The 25,568-nt window shown below is 44.4% G+C and overlaps 2 protein-coding genes across 4 annotated transcripts in view; one reads left to right on the top strand and one right to left on the bottom strand.

The window, feature by feature from the left end:
- Positions 1-25,568, bottom strand: part of LOC135383979 (phospholipase A2 hemilipin-like) — a 99,737-nt gene that overhangs the window by 23,678 nt on the left and 50,491 nt on the right. The window contains exons 1-3 of one of the 3 annotated variants that reach the window (XM_064613254.1): positions 11,172-11,316; positions 10,906-11,008; positions 8,996-9,109 (exon numbers count right to left, since the gene is read on the bottom strand). In XM_064613254.1, coding sequence (XP_064469324.1) covers positions 8,996-9,109; positions 10,906-11,006 — 215 coding nt within the window. In that variant the 5' untranslated portion in view covers positions 11,007-11,008; positions 11,172-11,316. Of the gene's footprint in view, positions 1-8,995; positions 9,110-10,905; positions 11,057-11,171; positions 11,317-25,568 lie in introns of those variants that run through there. The other 2 variants (XM_064613252.1, XM_064613253.1) reach the window with 2 other exon arrangements.
- The window catches only part of LOC135383980 (cell adhesion molecule 2-like), an 87,096-nt gene continuing 85,076 nt past the window's right edge, over positions 23,549-25,568 (top strand). The window contains exon 1 of the mRNA XM_064613255.1: positions 23,549-23,761. Coding sequence (XP_064469325.1) covers positions 23,656-23,761 — 106 coding nt within the window. The 5' untranslated portion in view covers positions 23,549-23,655. The remainder of the gene's footprint in view (positions 23,762-25,568) is intronic.

The following is a 25,568-nucleotide window of genomic DNA, read 5'->3' as shown; positions in this document are numbered from 1 at the left end:
CGAACTTTAAAGTTGGGGGCGTCAAAGAACATAAACTTTGTTATGCAACATTACAAAAATTTAAACAGACAGACTACGACGCTTGTTACGACACCGCTGAATGCAGGGACAGTAAAGGAAAGTGGATAGGACTCCTACAGGCGCCGTTGGTTGTACGGTGCCTCCCGCGGGGCGAGTGTCGTGAAAATAATGAGTTCACAGGCGCTCATTAATTATCCTTTAAAGCCTCGCGCTATTTCTTTAATGGACATTGCGCGAACATGTATATGTCGTAATCTCGTACGTCCTCGTCTACGCTAAAAGGAAACGCGCAGCGTAGGACAGCAGCATAACTCACGGGAGTCCGATGTGTCTGACGTTGCCTGTCACGCGCCATGTTGTGATCGGCTATTTCATTGTGCGTCAACACACACAATGCATGTATACACTTGTAGTAGATAGAACACAACTAGCGTGACTGCCGCAGCATTTCTCTGCGCCTCATTATTTGACTTATATTCAACGAAACGGTACTGTACTTTCGTGTATTCACGACGAGTCTCCGTGGGGTACGGACCACAGATTTCGGTTCCATAGTATAGTGAAAGAAGCGTTATAGTACTTGTTCATATTCTTACTACATTTTATATTCAAGGGAGCAATACGTTACCACGTGTATATGAAAAGTGCCCCCACCCGATGTGCCATCTTTAGGAACAGTACAGTTATGGACGTGTAGTTACGCGTTATAACTAAAGTACCGGGCTTCCGGAGTTTTTGTTGTGTGTGCTTTGTTTGACATATTTAGAGGATGTTTTCGTTGTTTAATAATTTCCAAGAATTAGGAGCTTTTCGGCGTTTACTTTTTTCAGCTGATATACACATCCGAAATTGGGAGAAAAAGCTCTGACAAAAAAAAAAAAAGAAAAGAATGAGAGGCTGCCTTGCAAACGCCCTTACTGTTATGCGGCAGAACTTGCAGGCAAGGCGATCTGTATCACGAGCACCTGGCAACATCCGCCATCTCGAAATCATTGGCTTAGCAGCAAGGCAGTTTACGCTTGCGTCCCACCTTACCGTCTTCGTTGCACAGCAAACAACTACCTGCTCTTTCGAGGAGACAGCTTTCGTGTCACCTGTGGCTCTTTGTCTGCCTCGAAGAAGAGGAGGAGCATGATTCACGACGAAATGAAAACCATGCGTGAAGGATGTTTTCCAAGTATATCTGGGACATGGCCGAAACGACTTCAGAATGACCTTGTGTCGAGTGGAGTCACTACATAGGGTATTAGCCTATTAGGGCACCTGTCCAGCAACTGTAACGACGCGCTGCATGCCTGTAGGCAAGGATGAAGTTCACCCTCATTTCACCGAAGTTTCGAGCATTGTTAAGCGATGGACTGGGGTCAAGGGTCTTCCTTGTCCTGGTATCTGGTACCACGCGATGCGATGCGATCTCGGTACAAAAGGAAACAAACCCCGCCCTGCTTGTATCTTCTTTTGTTTGCTTGATAGCTTTTGGGAATAGCAAGCCCACACCGTGGCTAACCTTTCCCTTCTCTTTTTTTACTTTGCATTAAACATATCCCCCCACCCGCCCGCCAACGATTCCTTCGGGAAGCTGGACTCTTGGGCAATCTGTGATACCTCCCTGGTGACTGCATGTGCAGCGGCTAGTGAAGGAACTGCATTCCTCGATACGTATCCTCGTCTCCTCGCGTATACACTTCCTCGTATTTCTGTAGAGTTTTCTGTGTTTCTGTTTTCTCTTCTTTTTCGTTTTGGAAATAGCAAGCCTCTAGTACGGCTGGCCTTTCCCTTTGTTTTTCATTCAACCACTAAACATATCCTCCCCTCACCCCCCCGCCAACCAGTATCAAGACATGGCTTTGTTTGCTGCTCTCTCGATTATTAAACCCCTCCCTCCAAAAAAGAAAGAAAAAAGGAACACGCACACACACCCAAACGGAGGTTTCCGGAGGAATTGAATTTTTTTACATTTCACCGGCATACGTTTTTCGGCTTAATCCAAAAATCCAGAACTCTTAGTTGTAACACAGTAAACCTTTCTTCCTTTGCCCATTTTTCGGTATTTTTATCTTCATTTGATTTGAAAAAGATTAAGCAAAGGATTAAGAAATGATTCCAAATTAAGCATTCGATTAAGCTTTTTTGTGAATTCGCATTTATCCAATTTCGCCACTTGCGAAAAATGTACAACATGTAGCATAACTGACACACGTGGTTTCAAAAGTTATTAAGGAAAAAATGTACTTTAAGCACCATTGTAGCCCACCGCTTCAAATGGCCATTCGGAAAGTACGAGGGAACTAAATATTCAAAATGACTCGAAAGTTCTGACTTTCTTGGGAAACGGGGGAAACGCTTCTTGCATTTCCAATTCCATGCAGAACTCTTATGCGACGTATCATTTACTTTACTTTTTCGGTGCTTGTTCCTTCTTTCCATTTGTAGAGTGTTCTCGGAAAACGACAAATGCAATTGTAAGGGCGTGGCCGTTAGAGCTAGTATCTCAAACGAATTGTTTCGCTCCGATGGATCAATCCTATAATGGGGAGCCCATGTCTGCCCTTCGACTGAGGGTGTTTCGCTGTGCCCGTCGTTAGCTAGGAACATGTTCTCAGTCCCTTGGTTTCAATTCACCCGAGCTGCTTGCCCGTCTACTACAAACTTCTTACTTAAAAAGTGATGTCAGGACAAAAAAAACGCAGTTGAACTGAATGTGGTATCGGAACAGTGGGTGCCTGAAATACATGTAACGGGAGTATTTCGTTTTGCAACAGTCAGAAAGATTAGAAAATAAATTTAATCGGATTTTGCAGCCGACTAAGCGTTTCTGGCTGAATTCAGGCAACAGTGTGCGGACCGACGTCACTGGAGTCGGTTATGAAGGCTCACTGTCCGTCACAAAATGCGGCCTTTCGACTCTCAGCCTGCTGCTGAACAGTCGCTATAGAAATATCCCCGTTCATGCTTTCGGTGGTATCGGATTCCGACCAGCCTTGCGACGCTGTCAGCTGAGTGATTGGGAATATCGCCGGTAATGCCGATTACGTCACCGGAACAGGCGAAGCAGGAAAGGGCCGTTTCAACCGAAGCTGGCAGTTGGTTTCGAATTCGATGTTTTCGATGTTTGAGAAAAACACGATCCAATTTCGCGCAACTTTTGGGGGGTTTTCTTCTTTGAAGGCATCTCCAAGTGGATATCACATTATCTTTATAATTCCGGATTCCTCGCGGACACCACCTTTCAATATTTCGTGCACAGCTCGGGTCATTATTGAAAGCGCAATAGCGACTGGATGTCTCATTGAGTGAATTGCTATGAGAAAACCCCAAAACAAGCGCTGTTTAAAAAGAGTGAAAATGGCAAGAAGCGAAACAGTTCTTTATTGTCTCTTGGGCTTTTAAAGGGACCATCGCTTCCGCGATCGCATGTATGAAACCGATACGGTAGTATTCGTCACCTCTTCACAGTCAACCTGGACAAGTTTCTCTTCCGAAAACAGCCTACGTATTAAATAAACGAGTTTTAAAGATTCGCACTCCCTCTGATGACTCCCTCTAAAGACGATGATGACGTAAGCCAGGCACACGAATGGGAGTCCAGCAGAGGCGGTTGTCTCCGAGGTCGTCTGCTTGGCTTTCGCATCGCAATATACCACAACTGGGAAGTCCTTTGTAAACAGGCCGGCTTTCGCTTACCAGTATGAGTTCTGACGTGGGCATGTTGCGTGGGACACGGAGCTAAGCTCCTTGCTCAACCGACACGTGCAACGCTAACCAGAAACAACATTCCGCAAGTCGATCACAGAGCAGACGCCGTCCCCTAGGCTCGCTCGCCCGCTTGTCTGTCGGTCGCAAACGCTACCAGGTCCCTCCAGCCGCTCCCTGATTGGTCTCATCCGCGCCAAAGGGCGCTCACTGATTGGTCTTGTCCGCGTGAGGTTTCCAGAGAGAGAATCTCGGAATACTGGCAATATGCGTCGTCTGCTATTGCCATGCGTTACACCAAAATGCACGGAAAAACGTCACTATTTCGCATCGGATTTTCGGCGTTATTATCACTGATGAACTCAGAGTAAAACGAACCTATAGCTTCAGAATCGACTGGGACGGACGCGATAGTCCCTTTAATCATGGTTGAAAATGTTTATTGCTGAGGATGACTGAGCGTTCTCCATTACTCCTACAACGGTAGGGCGGTATAAGTGCACGTCAAAATGCAGTCATATCATGCCAAATACGATATCGCTTGAGAACCTCTTGTGGGAGTCAGTGACAGGAAAAGGGGAGGGATTCGTGACCATTGCCGACTGAAATACCTCGCGTGAACCTACGGCGGCGAAACCTTTAAAGGGGCAATAAACAGGTACACGAGGTGCACATTTTTGCATGCACTGTGATACGTTGCCGACGGTGAACGTTATCAAAGAAATGTTGTCGCAAAAAAAGTAAATAATTGCCCCAAACCGACCAATCATTCTCTGCACTCTTTCGCGCTCATGCCCTCCCTGCGATATCCTGGCTACAATAGCCACACGTCACTTTGACGTCGCGCACCATCAACCATTCAGAACGCGGACGCTTATACATTAATTTGAACATATTCCCACTAGTCAAACCCAAGACAGCCAGTTCAAACCGTACCAAAAGCCCCCAATAGTCGATTTCATGTGCGCACTACATTTTCAGTGCTGTATTGCTCCGCGAGGTTACCGCGATGTTCTCGCAACCGGTTCCCTCGCGAGCTGCAGCTTGTCTCAGTGGGGTCCGCCATTGGCTAGGAGAACGAAATCTCCCCCACTTCCACGCCTGGAGTGCGACATTACTATACGTTGGAAAGTTGTGACGTGACCACGTTCCAAGGATGAAAGTGAGACTCACGGCGATTATGCTCTTGCAATAGCATTGTTTCGTGGTAAAGACGCTGGCTAGAAGCAAAATAATTTCAAATTTGGATATTGTGAGTCACGTTCTTTCATGCAGCATAATAATGGTCGTCGAGCTGTTTTGTGCCCCTTTAAAATACAGGCTGATTAATTGGGTCCCTAGGTGCACGACGATCGGCTTATATAAAGCGACATGACTCGGAGACATATGATATAGGTACGTTTTCCTTGAGTGAAATTTGAGAAAAACCTCTTCCTAGAGAAAAATCTCTACACCGGTTACGCGCCCACGTCCCTGCTTTGCGAGTTTACATTCCTGCGTAACGATTAAAGTTGCGAACTAAACTCGAGACATGGACAACAGACAAATTCTCGTGTCACAGCAACAGGTGTAATGGGCAGCAACGTTATATACTCAAAAACCTCCGAAGAGGAGGCAAATAAATTAAATTACCGATTAAAGTTACCGTAAAGCAGCAGAGGTGCAATCTCAGAAAGTTTATCTACTCGATAGCTTGAGCCCTCAGTACTCTTACGACACAGTTTTCGTTCAAATTGTGCTGATAGTTTTTAGATAACCAAAATTGAAAATTACGGGCAACACTGTGTCGAAATGGTTGCCAACTGCGAACTGCTCGTCAAGTACAGCGGAAAATACATTGCATGCGGACAACACTGCGTCTAAAACGAAAGGAGTTGGCTACGTGTCGGCTACGTAGCCATCACGACCAGCAAGCCAGTCGGAAACATAGATCACTGTTGCTTGACGAATTCGGGGTTATCTGCCACCAGGCGTCGCCCCATGACGTTTTACCTCAATTTTGCACATTTCAAGGAACAATCGCATCCGTCGCAGTCGATTCCGGAACTACAGTGCCATTTTACTCCTCGTTCATCACCGGCAATAACGCCGAAAATCCGACGCGAATAAGTGAAGTTGTTTCTGTGCAATTTAATTTAATTCATGGCAAGAGCAGACGACGGATGTTGGGAGCATTCCGGAATTCACTCTCTGCAAACGACACTTAGACAAGGCCAATCAGGGAGCGACAGAGATACCTTGGTGTCCGACAGCCGGGCGGGAGGAATGGTGTCTGTGTAGCTCGAGGAGAAGTCTGAGATCGGCTCGTGGAATGCTGTTTCCGGTTAGCGTCGTACGTGTTCGTACAGTCAGGAGCGTAACACCGTGTTCCGCGGAAGATGGTCACGTCAGCACTCACACTGGTAAGCAAAAACCGGCTGAATTACCGTGTTCTTTTCACTTATAGCGAATTCGGGTGGTCATTTCGTAGCAGAACGGCCGAGCGCTCGGAAATTGCTAGGTCGGCGACAGAGCTGGATCGCTGGACCGTTGCCACCCGAAACATGATTGCTAGGAATCTAGCGGTTTTAGGTACTTGGATCACGCTATGGGCGTCGCGGTCGCAAGTCTTCGAGTTCTGTCGTCTGCTAAACCACGTGATTTCAACATACGGGCCAGTGAGGGCACTCGCCACCGTTGCAGTGCGGATGTGACGACACCGGATACAGTTGAGCAATCTGCTGTTCGATGATTTTGAGACAGGGCAAAAAAGTGCTAGCTAGCAAATTCCGAGCGCTCGGAAAGCGCCACGCAAACATGCGGCGAACATGCGAGATTTGCTTCATTTTGACCAAGCGAACATGACTGCTCGAGATCTGGCAAAAAAAGTTGCTCCGAAATGACCACCCGAATTCGCCATTACTCTATTGCAGTGCGAACGCGAAGCAGACGACTTCGGAGACGATCACCTGCGCTGCGCTCCCATTCGTGTGCCCGGCTTACTTCTTTTTTTTTTGGGGGGGGGGGGGGGGTATGTTTATTGAAAGAAAAAGGGTACGGAGGGAAGGTTAGTCCGACGTAAGTCGACTTGCTATTCCTTAGAAAATAAAAAGAAGAAGAGGAAAGAAAAAAGGAAAAGGAGAAACACACAACAAGAAACAAACACAGACACACACACACAACTGGATCTTAGAGGCTGATCGAAAGGCGGGTGGCACGAAGAACGCTCAAGAGGGTAGTCATAACCGCCCCCTGGTTGTGCAGGACCGGGCCGATCAGGGTGGCCAAAGGAATGTTGGGGTAGCGAAGTTATGGCAAGTGTCGTTGGAGGATGAGTCTTTGAGAGAGGTACCGGTCGCAAGATAATAGGTAGTGCTTAATGTCGTCTTACACGCAACAAGTTGTGCAGTTGGGGGAGTTCGTCTGGTACATTTTATACAGGAGTGAAGGTGTGCGTGCGTCATTCATTTGGAGACGATGGAGGAGTGACTCTTCAGCTCTATTGCAACGACAGACAATAATAAAGTCCTGCAGGGGCTCAGTGAGACGTAAGAAGTGATCATATGAGGTAGTGTCCGCTCGGAGCTGCCGGGTGCGGGCACAGCGCCAACGGTGAATGTACAGGAAACAGGCAGTGGCTGTTAGGGGTAGAGGAGTAGCAGGGAGAGCTCTGGTAGAGGTTGCGAGTCTCACCATTGTGTCTGCGAGGGTGTTACCAAGAAGGCACGTATCCACGGATCCACTGAAGCGTCACAGAATGGCCAGTGGCCGCAAGATGGGTGAGAGCTTGAAGTGTAAGTGCGTGGAGAGTGCATATTGTGCTGGGGCGAAAAGAGAGCAGCAGATCCAGTGAAGTCTTGCTGCCAGTCAGAAAAACCCACTCATTTTGGCTTAGCTGCAGAGGGAGTGTGAATCTTTAAAAAAAATATTGAATAAGTAAGCCGTTTTCGCAAGAGAAACTTGGCCAAGTTGACTGTGAAACCATGCCGAATATTACCGTATCGGTCTTATACACACATTTCCGGATGCGATAGTCCCTTTAACAGATTGTGATATTCAAATCGGTAATGTTCAAGATTATCCAAGTTCATGCTCAAACGATGACGATGTCGTTGTCGCTGCAATCTTCCTAGACTCTACGCCATTCCTCAAACCTAGGACTTCTGAGGAAGTCGACAAACCCGAATGCAATTCTAAGCTTTTCTTTAGTCATGTCTATTGGGGTGACGTTAAAGTACCTCGTTCCGGTGCAGTTGATGCTAAGGCATCGAATATGTGCAACAAGGGATCGTTCTTACCTGCCGTACTTCGTCAGTACCACAGAGTGACCTCTTCCAAATCCCTTAATCCCTTCTTAATCCCTGAGCAGTTATATTTCAAGTCCTATATTAACTTTGTCCGTGAAGGTGGTCCTGAGGCAAGTTCGAAGAGAATGGCCCAAAAGGTCAACGAAAGTTGAAGGAAGCGAAAACGGTCCTAACTCGATGAACCTGGCTTGATATGTGCATTCCGCATCACCATCGAATCTTTTCTGACTTCTTTGGTTTGTGTTTCCACTACCTCGAACAAGATAAATCACACATACTGTGTCTCGTTAGAAGTAATGAACAAATGAGTAGTGAAGGCCCACTCTACATTTTTATTTTCGATTTTCGGCCGCGGCGTATTGTGCAGGTAGTACCATTCGCTTTTGCTTAACAGCGATGATCGTAGCTGACCTCTACGGCGTGAAAGAGGTCTTTAATCAGCACATCCTTTGTGAATGTTATCCCTCTTTCAGGGAGCCCGTATGTGAATGAGCGATGATGACGTCGCTCTGTGACGTACAGAGTATTCATGTCCTTGGCAGAAACCAAACACGCACACGTATGTGTTTGGGGTTTGCCAAGGAAATGATGTGACTTGAACCAACTAGCCCAGTCCTCTGTTCTTCTCGAGTACAGAGTACGCCGGAAAGAGCGCCGCGCTGTACCCGTAGCAGACGAATTTTCTTTGGCGCAACGAGACCTCGCGGCTGCCCGCCGTAGTGATGCTACTCCACAAGATACGTCACGCCGGAAGATCGGGCTGGGTCAACGAACGTCACGCCACAGCCCTAATGTTTTTTTTTTAAACAACTGCGCACCGGCAAGACACTGCACACAGAAAATAATTGTATATGGTGGCCTCTGATAGAGCTGCTTCATAAATGTAGCACTGGTTTCGAGCAATAATGTCACTTCCTTGCTCCTTTTCATTTTCATAGAGTGCCAATCACAATAATATCAATTTATAGGATATCAATCTTTCAGTTTCAACATACTTTCCGTTGAGAACTTCACAGTCTCGCATCCCATGGCTGCCGTTGGATGTTAAACCAACAACGATTGGTTCACCGTGCGTTCTTCCCGTAACAAACATTCCATTGTTCGTGAACCTGAAACAGAATGCGTTGTGTTTGAGCTGACACATCCTGCATGTTATATATTTAACTTTGATGGGAGGCGGATAGTCCATCGACACGGTGAATGTAATTGGACGCAGAAGCCCCAGGTGAAGATTCCAAAAAGAGACTGTTCTTCTGTTGAACCCATAGGAAGAACATTCTCAACTTGAGACTTCTGTCTTCATCTACGTTGAACTTCGTATATTTCTGCATATTTGTTGTTGTATTATTATTTTAATAGCTAATAAAAAATGCTTGATTGACAGTCTCATGCACAAGTCTCATGACATAATTCGTAAGCTTTTCGCGTTTTAACGCGTGCCTGCGCTGCGGAACCAGGAGTCTCCATGGTGTTATTTGTACTACTCCGCAACTCTGCAAATGGTCCGAGCAAACCATTTAAAAACACTATACACATGCTTAGGAAAGCTCTCTCTCTCTATATATATATATATATATATTTTTTTTTCTTTTTTTTCTATGTCTAACCAACCAACTTTCTTCTTCCTCCAAAGTCAATGGCCAACCATTTAGTTCTATGGTTGTAGCTTTCCTGCAGCATCTCTTGTGAGAGAGACACCACCAAGTTTTTTTTTTATTATTATTATTGGGTGTTTTTTCTTGAAAGCTTTATCGTTAGCCGTTTTAGTTTAAAATATGAGTACGATTACTTGCTACTGACAAAGACGAGCTATTTGAACGGGCGAACTAACCAACAAATTTATAGATAAATATACTGAAGTTCAAGAGAAGTGTGACAAGCAGACACAGCCGATATTACTAACGTATTTGCGAAACAGGCCTCCACGCCTTAAAAGTAATGTTTCGTCTTCTTTTTTATCATTGGGCTCCGCCCTTCTTGTAACCCATAACTGGGGTGGCTGTCGCGTTTTTGGAACCAACACTTGCTAACTATTTCCTGTCTGTCTTGTCTCAGGAGATTCAATGTTGCATTGCATATTGCCTATGTTCGGGGGGTTGCCGACACGTCTAAAGACAGACATGAGTTGTGGTACACACTCCAGAGTTCGTGAACGACGCGCTAAGGTGGACAACAAGGGGGACACCTTCTCTACCGGTCATAAGTTCAGTGTCGATCTGCCATGGTCAGATGTATACCCCGGCGGTTGTTATGCAGAACGATCTATAAAAGCTGGTAACCTCGTCCGTCCTCTCCAGAAACGGGCCTTGAGCAAAGACCCCTATAGCGCACCTTGCATCCACAGTGCACTTCGGTCTCATTGGTTTCAGTCATCCTGCACATATACCTCACCCTCACCCTTTCATCGCTTTTTTTTTTCTGGCTTTACTCGTGACGATGCCCGCACGCGTATGGCCACCAACGGCAAGCCTATTTTCTCATCACCCCACCCCTCTTTTCTGCGTACAAAGTACCTGATAGTGCGAGCATAGCCGTCATCTTCCACGTTTGTAACGATGTAAGACATAGTGAGAGAGAAGATGCAGTACGCTTCTTGTAGTTTGCCAGTCTGTACAAAATACATCTGCACCAGATTTCGGACCTTCCCTAATGTCTCCATTTTCACTAACGTCGATGTGAGTGAATACAGTTAGGGAGGAAGAGGGCGACTTGGCGCCTAGCAAAAGAACGAGAAAATCCCCACCCCTATAACTTCCCGGACACAACATAATGTCGTGAACACGACGCCGGTATAGGCGTGGGCACATGAGCACCCGGTGATCGCGATATGTCCCTTTGCAAAGTTCCCCACAGTTCTTCATTTAAAGATGTCCTTATCGCTGCTGGGCCGTACAACGTGCGTTACCTGAGTATTCTCGGCGATGTAGGACTTCCAGATGTCAGAGTCACGCATCCAAATGCTGCTGCTAGATTGATTAGGAGACGTCTCTGGAATGCGCAACACATACCTGTGCAAAAAAATATTTGTTCAACCCGCAAAGTTGCAGCCGCCGACCCTGTTAGGAAAGAAGCAAAACACTTCGCTTTAACGACATTTCATTCAGCCATCTTCCTATTGACGGAGGGATCGTTGAATTCCAGCAGCGCGTGGGAAGAGAATTGTTACATTACCTCCGCTTCAAGCTTTATCTGAAAGGGCTAGAGCTCGTTGCGGTGGAAAACGACAAATGATTTCCTCAGCACTTAGATGTATGCATTCAGACGTGCCACACTTTCCTGCGAAATACTAACAGAAAAGGGAACTCAGCGCGAATGCGATAGGGCTGCGCGCAGAAGGTAAAAAAAGGATCGATGAAAAGAAAGCCGTATTGACGCATTCATCCGAGAACACGTTCGCGTGAACGTACACGCCTCTTTTCTATGGAACAGAAACGACAAAAGAGCTAAAAGGAAATGTCCTCCAGTGTTCAATGTGAACGGAATCGTTACTTGTCATGATGAATAGTGGAGGCGCGCGCAGCCACTGAAACTGCAGAAACCTTCATTTGTCTTGTGTCGCGTTCCCTATTTTGTTTTTCCTCTACCATTTCAGACGGGGATTGACAGACGCAAAATTGTCAGAATTTGAATGCAAAGTCCATAAAGATTTTCACTGTGCCACCTTCATGTGCATGCAATACGTAAAGAGCTTGTTACGGTCGTACAGGTTGTGAGTTTCGCAACAGACGTGGAGGGGGGGGATATGTTTATTATATAAAAAAATAGGAGGGAAATGTTCTTCCACACGTAGTTCTTCCACACTTCTACCACAAAAGCACACGTGTTCTTCCCATAAAATGGCGTAGACGCAAGGCAAGCTGGTGGACGAAATCTGTGAACAACGAAGCCTGATCGTGGGCAACACAGAAGCGACAGACACACGGCAGCTGCAGTGTGTCTGTCCCTTTTGTGTTGCCCACGCGCAGGCTTCATTCTTCATGATGTGCTTCCGACAATTCTCCCGATTTAATCTTTCTTATTAACTTTATTTTTTGCTTACCTTTCAATAACATTCATGCATTGAATTCGCAAGAACATTCATATAACCAATGCCTTTTCATGAACAGTGTTGTGAAATGCCACGTAAATATAAGAATTGTTTTCTTTTTGTACGTCAAAGTATGTTCAAATATCACACTGTCTTGTAAGCGCGGCACCGAAAGACGACGAGGAGGAGTCAAATAAACAGTAGCGCGAACGCACTTAAGATGTCACACCGCCTTGGTGCATAGATCCCATTCAGTGATAGAAACAAACAAACAAACAAAAACAAACGTACCCCCTAATCTCTGCACAGCTTTGCGTACATCATGGGAATCAGGCTTGCATAAAAAGTCGTCTCGTGCTACTTCGTGTATATGGCCACTGTACGTGTAATTCTTCATGTTGTAGGCACCTCTGTCTGTGTGTTTCAGCCTCTGAACAGTTGCTTTCCATCATGGTACGGGGTAGTAACGTTGCGATTCGAGCTCACAGTCTAGGCCCACCATGTATTGCCACTACAGGGCCCGTTTGCGCAAACGTTCAGGATATTCCCCAGTCGCGTCCTCCGTAGCTTCGGTATGAGACGGCGCGTGAGGAACACTTAGGGCGTGTGGCTTTATTTTTCGGCGCTCCGAAGAAAATGTCTCCCAACGGGAAGCGCTATATAGCAAATGTGCGCAGGAGTGATCAGAGTAATGAAGAGATAGCAGCCTGCCGCGACGGCGCTAATGGGAGATGGAAAGTCCTAACCTTACGCTTCTTTTATTTCCTCTATCCTGTATTCGCAGGTTGTGGGAGTCTATCTTGTAGAGGTGTCCGATACGTGTGGCTGTGACGGTCTCTCTCGTACTAACACAATGCCGGCCGATTCGCCATCTATGAGAAGCGCATTCGACACTTCTCCACGACTGTGTTTGATGTGCTACCATTCGAATGTCCTATTTAGCTCTGGGTGAATAATTCACCTCACTGCACGCCCGTGCCCACAGCGCATGCTTAGCCTACGCTTTCGTATTTGACCAAAGAGACAACGAACCACCACCAAAGCTGAGAAGTAGTAGTCTAAACCTCCATCGTTGTATTCGCTGGAGGAGCGTCACAGCGTTTCCCCGGAAAACCATATCGTTCTGCGATAATACCTTATCGCTTCTCGACTCCCAGACGAAACCTGCGCAGAGCCACAAGAGCAGATGTTTGTTTAGAAGAACTCAAACGTTCGGAATAGAAGCAAAAATGAGCTGCTTCTTCGCTGTCTCTCCCCGCGCTGAGAAATAATAACAGCAATTTCGTACTATTCAGTGGAACTTTGGGCGATAACAATAAATCGCACTTTCCCGTCTTCGAAGCAAGCAGAACATTCAAGAAACGTTCTTCACCCGTGCGTTCAGGTAAACATTCCAAATTTCAGTGAAACTCACTTCTCCGCGATTTCGCTCTGCCGAATCGCAGTTGCATCGTAGTCACCACAAGCGGATCATCTTATGACATTCCGTCCACTCTTCATCTATCTCCACAACTGTTACGGACGGACCAACAAGGCTGCCGACGTTGGCGCACCCTGTAAGGCTATTACTTTAATAGAGGAATATTTTCCCCGTGTATAATGCCAATGAAGCGTTCTCTTTAAAAGTCATAATTTGCCTGGTGTGCTGCTCCTTAATACGCGTATACATCTTTTTCCTGCTTGGTACTACGCTGTCATCAAACCACCGCATGTTTCCTCTTTCGCTATGCTTCGCTTCCGAGTGAAGAACGTGATGGTGACGATGGATATGGGAATACAAGTATGTAAAGAAAAATGAAACGAAAATGCGCTCATACCGTAGCTACTGCAGTTGATTATACCGGGAGGTATTGTAGAACACGCACAGACAATCATTAATGATTTAAACAATCTCGACATCTTATAAGTATACAGGGTGTTTCATTCGGACCTTATAAAAAAACGGGGCGACGGAAAAATACGGGGTAAACGGCATTTGTGTGGCAACTGAATTTGCCATCTTGCAAAAATATTTTTATTTGATTTTAATTAAAATAAATTGAATTTCTTTAATTGAACTCCAACATTTCCCAAGTCAACCTAACGTTTTTTTTTTACAGAATTAGAGAGCCCGTAGCGAACTTAGTCAGATCCACCAGGAAATCCGCTCGATATTGCAAATGGAACTGCCCAAAAAAAGTCCCGAAATTGAGGCTTCAAAGTTTCGGGTATTCAACGGCGCACGAAATCAGACGCAAAGATTCGTGGAGAGGAAGACTTGCGCCTGCCCCCTTGAAAGATAGAAGGTCGAAAAGAAAAAAAAAACAGGGCGGGAAAAAAGCGGCGGAATCATTTTTGTTTGCCGCTTATCAACGTATGGTGGAATGTCACCCGCCTTGTTATCGGCGCGTCTTGTGCTGCACGCCGGTCCGGCGATAAACTGTTCTAGCTTCATGGGGGCAGGAACATGTCCTGCCCTCCACGCATCTTTGTGACTGATTTGGTGCGCTGTTGAATACCCGAAACTCTGAAGCCTCAACTTCGGGACTTTTTTTGGGCAATTCCCTATGCAATATCGAACGGATTTCTTGGTGGTCCTGACTAAGTTCGCTACGGGCTCTCTAATTCTGTAAAAAAAAAAAAAAAAAACGTTAGGTTGACTTGTGAAATTTCGGAGTTCAATTAAAGAAATCCAATTTATTTTAATTAAAATCAAATTAAAATATTTTTGCAAGATGGCAAATTCAGTTGCCACACAAATGCCGTTTACCCCGCATTTTTCCGTCGCCCCGTTTTTCTATAAAGTCCGAATGACACGTTTTTTGAAACACCCTGTATACGAGGGGTGTTCAAGTCAAACCGGGACTTTCTGTCTCCTGAGTGTACAAATGGCTCGCGCTACTTCTTTTTCGTCATTTTCACACGCGACAGGCCTCCGCGTTCACCACGTGGTGGTCCAAAGTTTGTGCAAAACAGAAGACACGTGCTGGACAAGATGGCCGACAACGAGGTGAGCGCACACATCGAACAGCGAATACTCATGAAGTTTCTCGTCACTGCAGGCGTAAAGTCATCTGAAATTCCTAGAAGACTTCAGGCTCAGTATGGCCAGGATACACGTAGCCCCAGCAATGCGTTTGAGTGGGGCAAACGGTTCCGAGACGGCCGTACGTCAGTGCAGGACGATCCCGGCCGGCGCGGCTCAGAGCCCAGTGTCAGAGTTTCTGAGAACATCCAACGTTTTTCCACGGTTTTCTGGAACAGGGCTGGCTTTGTTCATGTTGATTTTCTGCCCAGTGGTACAACCATCAATAGGCCATATTACTGCCAGGTTTTCAGGGGTGTGCATAAGGCGCTGAAGCAGAAGCGGCCGGGCCTCATCACTAAAGGAATCCTCCTCCTACAGGACAATGCACGCCCGCATACCGCGCATCTCACGACACGCACCTTAATGAAACTTGGCTGGGAGTTGCTGCCACATCCCCCTTACAGTCCAGACCTCGCCCTCAGCGATTTCCATCTCTTCGGGCCACTGAAGGCGTTCCTTGGGGGCCGCCACTTCAGCTGCGACGACGAGGTCAAGAATGCGGTCCGATCATGGCTGCTACGCGACGGTAAGGATTTCTACACTGCTGGCATCCAAAACCTCGTAAAACGCTGGGACAAGTGCATTAGTGCAGCTGGAGATTACGTTGAAAAATAAAACTGATTTCTCGCCTGTAAGTTCATTTTACTTTTGCGAAAAATGAAAAGTCCCGGTTTGACTTGAACGCCCCTCGTATAATCCTCGCACGTGCCTTAGACATTGCCTCGTGAAACGTGTTCAATTAAATGTTGAACAACTTCTGCAAACAGGCTAAATAATTAACACGAGAGCTCCGTTCAGTAATGCAGCTAAGGCCTTGCACTTTAATTGGTGTCAGTCGTATGGGGGCGCCCACATATTTTTTTTTTTTTCGTTTCCATGTAACAAAAGATGGCGGTGGCCCCGGAAAAAAAGCTACAACAAAGTAGCTTGAGGGCATCTGGGGGCCGCACTGACACTAGGCAGCACTATGCAGAAATACAATTTACAGTACACAAGTATGCAGTACACAGTACAGATAAATAATGCACAAGAATCAAACACACATTACATATGCTACATATTCTCGTAAACATAAACTTTCTGTAGTAAGTACAAATATGGCACAAAAGAATAGTGAAAAGAAAAAATGATAAAACAGAAGTATTCAATACAGGTCACTGAGTAAAAGGAAAATCGCACAAAATTTGCTACAATTTTTTGAATTAAATTAAATTAATTAATTAATTTAAAGTACTATGACATCGTAACTGTTTATGCTTGCATGTTTTCACCCAGTACAACCGGAGACGCCTGTTTGTGATGTTTTTGAATTCCTGATTTACAAAGATTTCCCCATGCTTGTTTAGGAGGAACGGCAGCTGGTGGCGTAGCATGTGCGACCCATATTGTGTTAACGGGGTACCTTCCAGGCTTCCCTGGCACGGGTTTGAAGAGCCTTAGTATGTTTCTAAAGTTGTGACATAGTGTATAGTTGACGAAGAAGTTGATCATCAGAGAGTTTTAGCAGGGTAATGGCCCTATATTCGTAGAAGTATTTAACGGATACAATGCCTAGTCGTCGTAACAGCGTCTGTGAGTGTGCCAGGAAGGTTTCATTGGAAATAGCGCGTACCGCCCTCTTTTGAATTCTAGATAGTATTGGTTTTACTTGTGGTTCCCCACACTAAATGACCATAACAAAGGTGTAAGAAAAAAAGGGCGTTATATAACTTTTGTTTGACAAGAGTTGGAAGTGTAGACCTAAACTGCCATAAAATCCCAGATACTCGGGATAGCTTAGTGGAAAGTTCCCTGACGTGCACGTCCCAGCTCATATGACACGAGAAATGCACACCAAGTATTTTAATGTCACTTACGATTTCAATTTCTGAGTTTCCTATTTTCAAAGGAACGTTCAATGAAATTTGCTTTTGCTTTGGTCGAAAAAGTACAGTTTTCGTTTTCTTGCTATTTATGTGCAAGCAATTATTGTCGGCCCAGTTAGCTAAAGATAAAAGCACTTCGTTGGCTCGATGAACGATTTCATTGGGATCTGTGACCGTAAAAAAAAAAAAAAAATCGTTTATGTAAATATTGAACAGGAGAGGCCCAAGAATGCTACCCTGAGTACACCAGGAGATACATGAAGGGGAGAAGATAATTTACTGTCGATCTCTACTGACTGTTGTCGAAAAGCGAGATAGGATTTCAATAGGGAAAGAGCTACTCCACGTATGCCATAACGATATAGTTTCTGCAACAGGACTGTATGATTTAATGAATCAAAGGCCTTTCGAAAATCAACATAAACTGCGAATGTAATTCTTTTTCTTCTCTAGGTCATTTAATATAATTTCTTTTTGTTTGAGAAGTGCGAGCTCCGTGGAGCGCCCGTTACGAAAGCCGTATTGAAAGTCCATTATTATAGAAAACTTGGTAATAAAGGAATCGAGCTGTAAAAAAATAACCTGTTCTAGAACCTTTGGGAAAATAGGCAACAACAATATCGGCCTATAATTTCCCAAGTTACCTCGGTCTCCGCCTTTGAACAGGACTATCACGTTTGCTATTTGCATACTACGTGGAAATTCGCCATTTGATAAGCATCTGTTAAATATATGAGTAAGTATGGGTGCGATTAGGTCGGCAACATACTTCACAGGTGCTACCTGGATATCAAAAATTTCACTCCTTTTGCTATTACGCAAGCCACATAATATGGAGTAGACTTCATTGTCATTTACTGGACTCAGAAAAAAGGAGTCATTCACAAAGCCAACGTCCGGTGCAGAGATTGATTGCGGCCGAGTATCTGTGGCAATACCTACAAAATGTTGATTGAAATGATCAGCTAGAGCACTTCCAGATAGCACAACACCATTCACTTCGAGCTCCATAATCGGTGGCGTGATGTTCCTACGATGCAACACAGAATCGATCCTTCTCCATAGAACACGAGAGTTACTTAAACAAGAGTCATCAAACAGTTGTCGGTAATATGCGTCCCTAGCGCCACGAAGCTCAGCCTTTAATTTGTTTCGGAACTTCTTGAAATCCCGTAGTTTTTGTGGGTCGCGTATTTTCAAAAACTTCAAACAGGCAAATCAAAAACAGGAAATCTCTCTTACGCATCTTCTGGATATGGGAAGAAGTAATCCAGGGCTTTCTGATTGTACTCTATTTTTTTCTGGTCTTGCACAGAAAGTGAGCTTTATAGGTATTACTAAATTTGTTTAGAAAAGCATCATATGCGCCGTCTATCGTGACTTCAGAATAAATGAAATCCCAGTTTATATTACTGATAGCTTCTCGAAAACTATCCAATGCACTGTCATTTATGGATTGATATAAAAGGTTATCCTTAGGTATGGGTACGTTACAAGAGTTATCAACAAACAGGAATATAGGTAAATGATCACTTATGTCAGAGACTGTAGCGCCTCCTTTCAAGAGAGACATATCTTCATTTGTAATAAAAAAGATCTAACAGCGCTGATGAAGTTTGCGTTATTCGAGTGGGCGTATTAATGATATTTGAGAAACCATATGAATTGACCATATACTGGAAGCTCAAACTCTGCCTGGTGTTGTCAAAAAGATTTATGTTAATGTCGCCTCCTATAAACAGCCGGTAGCTGTTTACATTACAAAACAGAAACAACCGTTCAAGATAATTCATTAGCTCATTTGTGTTACCCGATGGGGGCCTGTATAAGACCGTAAATAAAAGTGATTGTGATTGTACACATAACACTTCATAATCAGCAGTGCACTCAGAAAAGGAATCGAGTTTTTCAGCTCTCAGACATGTCTTTGCGAATAATGCTCCTCCGCCACCCCCCTTCTCCTATATTGCAAGGACGCAGAGAACTCAGTATCTGAGAATATGCGGGAACCTTTAACAAAGCATGGAATTTTGAAATCTGCCTCCCGTTGTTTGAAATCTGCCTCTGCTTGTTCTGTCGGCTGTGTCTCTCCGGTATCGCGGTTTGCCGAGTTAATTGCGACGCCTCCGTAATAATTTTGCAATTTCCACAGTCTGGCGCTATTTGGTTTGCAACTGGCATTATGGTTCCAGCAATTAAAAAACACAACCAGACATTGCGAGATCACCACCGCGCACATAATAACAATTACAGCATTTATTAGCTATCACGCTCTTATATTATGGCGACCACTCAGCTAAATAGAAGCAGGTAAGCTCTATACTAGTCATAAATATAAAATGCATGTAGACTGTTCTACCTCGTGAAACATATGAAAGGAATACAATGGTGACTCACTACCCCAAGAACACCCATGGTCCTCAGGACGCCCTCAAAGTGTCATCACGTCCTCATGCGTGATGGGATGTCCGGAGGCGATCCACAAACTGTCATCACAAGAGCTTCTAGTAGTGGTCATTTGCATATGTCCTGCGGTCGTCAACCGGAGGACATAAGAGAAGAAAATTATTTTAATATTGCGTTGTACATTTTAATGCCTTCTCACACTAATTGGTGTTCCGTTTTTTTTTGTTTTTTTTTTTTTTGTCATAACCAAATTCGACTAGATAAGGAGTGCACATGTGTAAACTGCTGATACAGGGGTACAGATACAGATTGAAGGACTTAAAACGAATCTGTACATGTACAGGTTTGAACGTGCAATAAAATATAGTTTCCTAGTTCTTTCATTATGTTCTTGTTTCATGAACGTCAGAGTAAGGTCCCTACCAGGATGTTATATGAAGTATTTGAAAGTGAACATATTCGACACAAGTGTGTCTGGTTGGGTGAGAACTATGATACTAACGAAAATCTCCAACCAAGTTACAGGACGGGGATACCCGCCGTTTCGGAGCCAGTTCGGCTCCTTCCTCAGGGGTGACTGTAGTGGCCGTTGGCAGCAGCGTTCTTGCCGTGGTTCGAATTTCGTGATTCGCCGGATTGTTTTTCAGTCACGTGACGGAGGCCACTGACGTATACGCTGGGTAATGCTCCAACAGATCGGTTAAGGTATCGGTAAGGAGCCTTAAGGAGAAGGGTTACCTTAACCGATCTGTTGGAGCGTTACCCAGCGTATACGTCAGCGGCCTCCGCTGCGGCCAACGGCTACTATAGTCACCCCTGAGGAATTAGCCGAACTGGCTCCGAAACGTCGGGTATCCCCGTCCTGTAACTTGGTTGGAGATTTTCGTTACTATCATATATGGAGTATGTATTGCGAAAGAGCCAGAAGAGCATCGGTGTAGCACTGCGGAAGAAACGCTGACGTTATCTTGATGGCGATCGAGTTAATACTCCAAGCAATTCGTCCCTTCAGTGTTGCTGAATAATCAAGCGATATCCGCAATCACGAAATCGATACGAAAAAAAAAACAAACGATACGAAATCAAGCAATATACAGGGTGTCCCAGAAAATATGTCATTGAGTTATATTAAAAAAGACTACGCCATCTAGAATGATGCGGTCAATGGCATTTGTTCCTAACAGGCTTTTGTCACTTCCTGATGTGAATGTCATCTAAATTAAGTTCTTTAAGCTAACTTAACTTTTGCGAACTGAACTCGAAAAAAACGCATACGGAAAATATTCTCAAGACGGAACGTTTGAACAACTCATAACGTTCTGCCTCTCTTATCACAATGCATGGAAGAACGAAAATAGGAATTGTGACAGTCGTGGAAATTTGCTTCCCAGCAGAGACAAGAGGCAAAGAACATCGGACAATTAAATAAGATCACCTTCATAAACATACAATGAGGTACATAAAGGAGGAAGATAAATGCGATCAGTTAAAAATGACCTTCGTGTCTGCAGGAACCAGTGAACAGTGTCAAGACTATCCTTCCTTGTTTCCCAGGCTTGTAGCCCGGACCAGGGTTCTTTCAAGCATGCAATTGTCTCATATTCAATGACGTCACCCCCGACTTCACGGAAGGCGTCACGCCGTCCACTAGCATAATGTCAATTACCGCAGGCAAAAACAATGAGTTCAACGCGAATGAAGATTCACTATGCAGTGATTTAATTTCAATATGATACTTCTGCTACGCTAGCTACGTTCTAGACGGGTCCAGGTTCCTCCTGAGATCCTTCGAAACATTTTTTATAGCATGGTACGAAAGAAGCCCTCTACTGCCATGCTGCGTCGCTGCGTTAATTCGCCGGATGCGTCTCAACGTCGTTTTACTGGTGCCGGTTGTGCTGTCTCGGGGGTTTTCTGGGCTTTCCTGAGACGGTGTCATACATATGTCGGCACAGTTCCCTTAGAAGTCGGCCCAGGATGCACATTCCCCTCAGGGCGTTAGTCGGGACGTAGCCCACCTTTGTGAGGCCGATAACGGCGAGCTCTCTCAGTACTGCCACTACCACAACCACTGGTTAGCTAGAATACTGGTCGCGATAGGTGGGCTCAATGCTCAGAGATGGCGTCATTATAGTGATTTGTATAATATGGAGTACGTACTCCCTCAGTTTAGTTACTAAACTTTGAGGAGTGCTCTCTATCTATGTACCTCTATGTATCACAAAAGTACTTTTCCCAGGGTCATATCCAGCTTATCGGCGCATTTTCGTAAAGGAACTTTATGCCTTTCTGGACAATATTTAGGGCTTTGGTTCTAGCTGTGAAGTTCATTTTATAGTTTTCACCAAATTACTTCCAGCTATGAGGTAGAGCATCGCCTTCATTTTCATCGCCTTCAAGTTTCATTAATGTTTGCGCCCTCTTCGTTACAGCGTATCGTTAACGGAGAAACTTGAAGTCTGTTGGACTTTTTGAACGTTCCAAAGTGTGAAGCCTTCCATCTACGAGACTGTCGCATCTACAGGTGCCTGTTACGCCGAAAGCACAGGTCTTATTGTGACTCTTGACTGCCTGTACATCAGACAGCGACAGCAAGTAACGTCTGATTATTCATCCATTGTTATTATTATTATTATTATTATTATCCATATATATTATTATTATCGAGCCGTTACACATATAGTGAAGGTAACAACCAGCTCCCGTCACACAGTGGCTACGATGAAGGCATTCCACGCCGAGACTGGAAGGTGACCCGGGTTCGAATCCAGGCGCCGGCTGTGTGTTCTCTGCGGTTTGCCTGGGATTTCTTTAAGACAAATCTCGGCACAGTTCCATGTGAAGTCGGCCCAGGACGCATAATACCCCCTCTGCGAGAAGCATACGCTTCTGTTGTTGTTTGATATACTATTCATGACTGTGCAGAGCATAGCATGCGCAAAACCACGCAAATACATTGGGAGGAATCAATTAGCGGCTATGGGTGGGTGAATTCATTCGCACTCAGCATTACAGATGTGACATATAACATAGCCAGTTATCAAGGTAAGTCTAAAGCATTAATATAACGAATGCTCGCTTCTTGAGTATTTCGTTACCTATGTTGAACAGCATTGAACCGTTAAATGCTCAAATTGATGCAATGAAGACGTTCAAATTTTGTTACAACATTGTAATAAAATTTGAGCGTCTTCATTGCAGCAATTTGAGCATTTAGCGATGTAGAAAATTGAATATTGATGTGTTATGCAAGTGGGTTTGCATAACGCGTCATAAAGATAATTTACGCCTCTCGAGTGTGAGGAGAGAGAATGACACATAGAATATAGCAACCTCGATCATGTATATAGCAAATGCCTCACTGCAACACTATTCATTCTTCCCGTATTAAATATCTAAGTAATATACATTTCATAAGATTAGGTTCGAAAAATGCTTCTTGCGATTCACAATATTCTTTAAAAGAAATAATTTCATAAAAGGAGAATTCTGGAATCCGATAATATATTGCACGCGGTATCATTAATATATCGTTAGGCTCAAAAATTAACTGCAGAGATCGAGATGTCCCCCTTTTCTTCATTACTTCCCCGTTTTCTCATTCGTTAAGAGCGAAGTATGGAAATGAATATTCCTCGAAATCAGTGTATAGAAGCCATCAAAATTAAAACGCAGGCCATCACTATTATGTAAATACGGATGCAGAAAGCGAAAAACTACGAAGAGAGTTCCACCAACCGAGCAATTTTTATTATGCCGTATAGAGTGGGAAAAAGAAAAGCGCGTGTGCCCTTAATGCGAACGTTTCACTCCTCCTCCCTTCTACGTCATTTTCTGCACGTCTTGTCTCGATAATCTTCTCTCTTTCTGATCATTCTCGCTTGATAATCAATTCATGCGACCCTTAATAATAACCTCACCGCCATCTGTCGTTTCCCGGCGTCCCAAAACTAATGGCCGTAACCTCAGGAAACATACACACACAAATACGCATACGTCTCTATAGATATTGCATACATATCTCCCTCCCAAACTCTCGCTTAAATCGAGCAACTCAGTCTGATCGCCCGGTATTTACGTTGATCACTCATTCCCATGCCAGATCTCGACTGCGCAACTGGGTCTTGCCCATTGTTATTATTATAGCGACGAATACGACATCGCTGTTTTGATTTTTCCCCTCGTCCCCTTCCGCTGTTGGGCCAGTTTGGTGAGGGCCACTTGACGCCGTGGCACAGGCTAATTCGGCAGTCTTTGGTCCGTGTGCTTTCGTACTCACTGAGCCCCTCCATGGTGTCCTGCTATCGAACCTTGTTCCCGCTGTTCTGGTCGCTCTTTCTGCAATGCGTCAGCGAGACGTGTGTTGCCTTTGGATATATGCGTTCTGAGAAGCTTGGTGAGTTCACATGATTGTGTGCAATACGCTAATTTGTGTTCAGTATGCTTTAGTTTGTACTGACACCGGACTGCATAGAATAGTTACCCGTACTTTTGCTACGCGAGCGTTGTACCGAAAGTGCTCATACCTGCTCGCAGTTGTCGCGTCCTTTGATTCAGATTCCACACTGTGGTACCCTTGCAAATGTCGCAAGTCATTTCTCTGCGTACGTTACGCATGGCGGGAAACTTAAATGCGAATCCAGAAGACTGTTTAACGTCTACAGTGCTGTGGGTTCGCAGTTACGGAAACCGCAAACTGCAAAGAGTCTCATCGAGGCACGACAACTCACAACGAACCAGTGATGGGAAGTACTTGAAGTACCAATTACTACGTTAAGTACATTTCTGAGTACTTATACTTCACTTTCCAGTACATTTCAAATCGTGTACTTTGTTCCGTACTTGTAGTACTTTTTTCCCAGTACTTTCCCATCAAGTACTCAAGTACCCAACCTTGGAGTCCAGGCAAAAAATCATGAAAAAGTATTAAAAAATGCACCCTACTAAAAGCGCTAAAATGACTACAAGAAAACGAAAACATACAGATAGCGATATTGTGTGCCTTCGTTATTTTGCCATCATTTAAGCGCTTTTAGTGGGATGCAGTATCAACAGTCCCAGTCTTACATTTTACCAAAAACGATTTTTGTGCTTTTAAGGAGCATGTTTGCTGAAGAAAATTAATCGATCACATGAATTACATTGCTGCGGATCACAGTCGTATAAAAATTAGGCTTACATTGTGCTTCGTCGTTTTTATTTTGTTTTCAATATTCTTTATTAAACATGTTGTATTTCAAAAACAAACGAGGAATGCCCAGAAATCTACAATCTATGCTGGCTCGTGCTTTTTTCCCCTGAAATTTCCTAGCCTGTTGTATCCGAAGATTACTTCCGGAATACCACACTAAGCGCGTGATCGTGGATCAGTCAGGATATAATACTATTTGGCATAATCACAGCACAGCTGTCTGATTGCCTGTGGAAATGTAACTGCAAATTATGCCATCTGATTCAATTCATATTCACGGGTTATCACTTTATGGCTTCATAGAATTTGCCAAGAATGCTAAAAGTTTGTTTGGTGTTTGTAAAAAAAAGCAAGACATAACTACTAAAGAGTGAAACGCAACGTGATACAAATTAAATTGGCAGTGTACTTTACGAGTACTTGAAGTACTTCGCCTATAGTACTTTGTTGTTCACTTGAAGTACATTTTGAGGTACTTTGCCCATCACTGCAACGAACTAACATCCGAGAGCGTTTTTTCTTTCTGCAGGTGGGGATAGGATGGAGGATATTGTATCAAACATGCTGTGGGAGCTTTGTGTGTGGCTTGTATTTTTACCAAGGAAAACGTATTCGTCTTCTCTTTTTTGTTTTATTTGCTAGAGCATACTACCTAAATATTGAATGACAAGGGATCCAACGATAGGATACATGAAAGTTCGGGAAAAAGAAAAAGAAAATACCTTAGTACTGTGGGGCCTAGCGAAACTTTTTCTTTGTTCTTTACATTTACAAGTCTCTATTCTTTCGTGTGTGGATAAGTCAGGTGTCGGTGCCACATCCACAAAAGCACGTTTGCTTAACCAATACTAACCGTTTATAACCGATACACTTTTTTTTTTTTCTGTGCGCCACAAATCGAAGACACTGGAAACTGCAGAATATTCTAAACGATTTATGTGTATTGTTGAGCCAGTTGCTGATATACTCTGATTGCAGTCGTACCGTTCGATGGAAATATATAGTGGAAAGC

Source organism: Ornithodoros turicata, chromosome 2 (genome assembly GCF_037126465.1).
Source record: "Ornithodoros turicata isolate Travis chromosome 2, ASM3712646v1, whole genome shotgun sequence".
In the NCBI taxonomy this organism is placed as follows: Eukaryota; Metazoa; Arthropoda; class Arachnida; order Ixodida; family Argasidae; genus Ornithodoros; species Ornithodoros turicata.
This window is presented reverse-complemented; position numbering and strand designations above follow the sequence as displayed.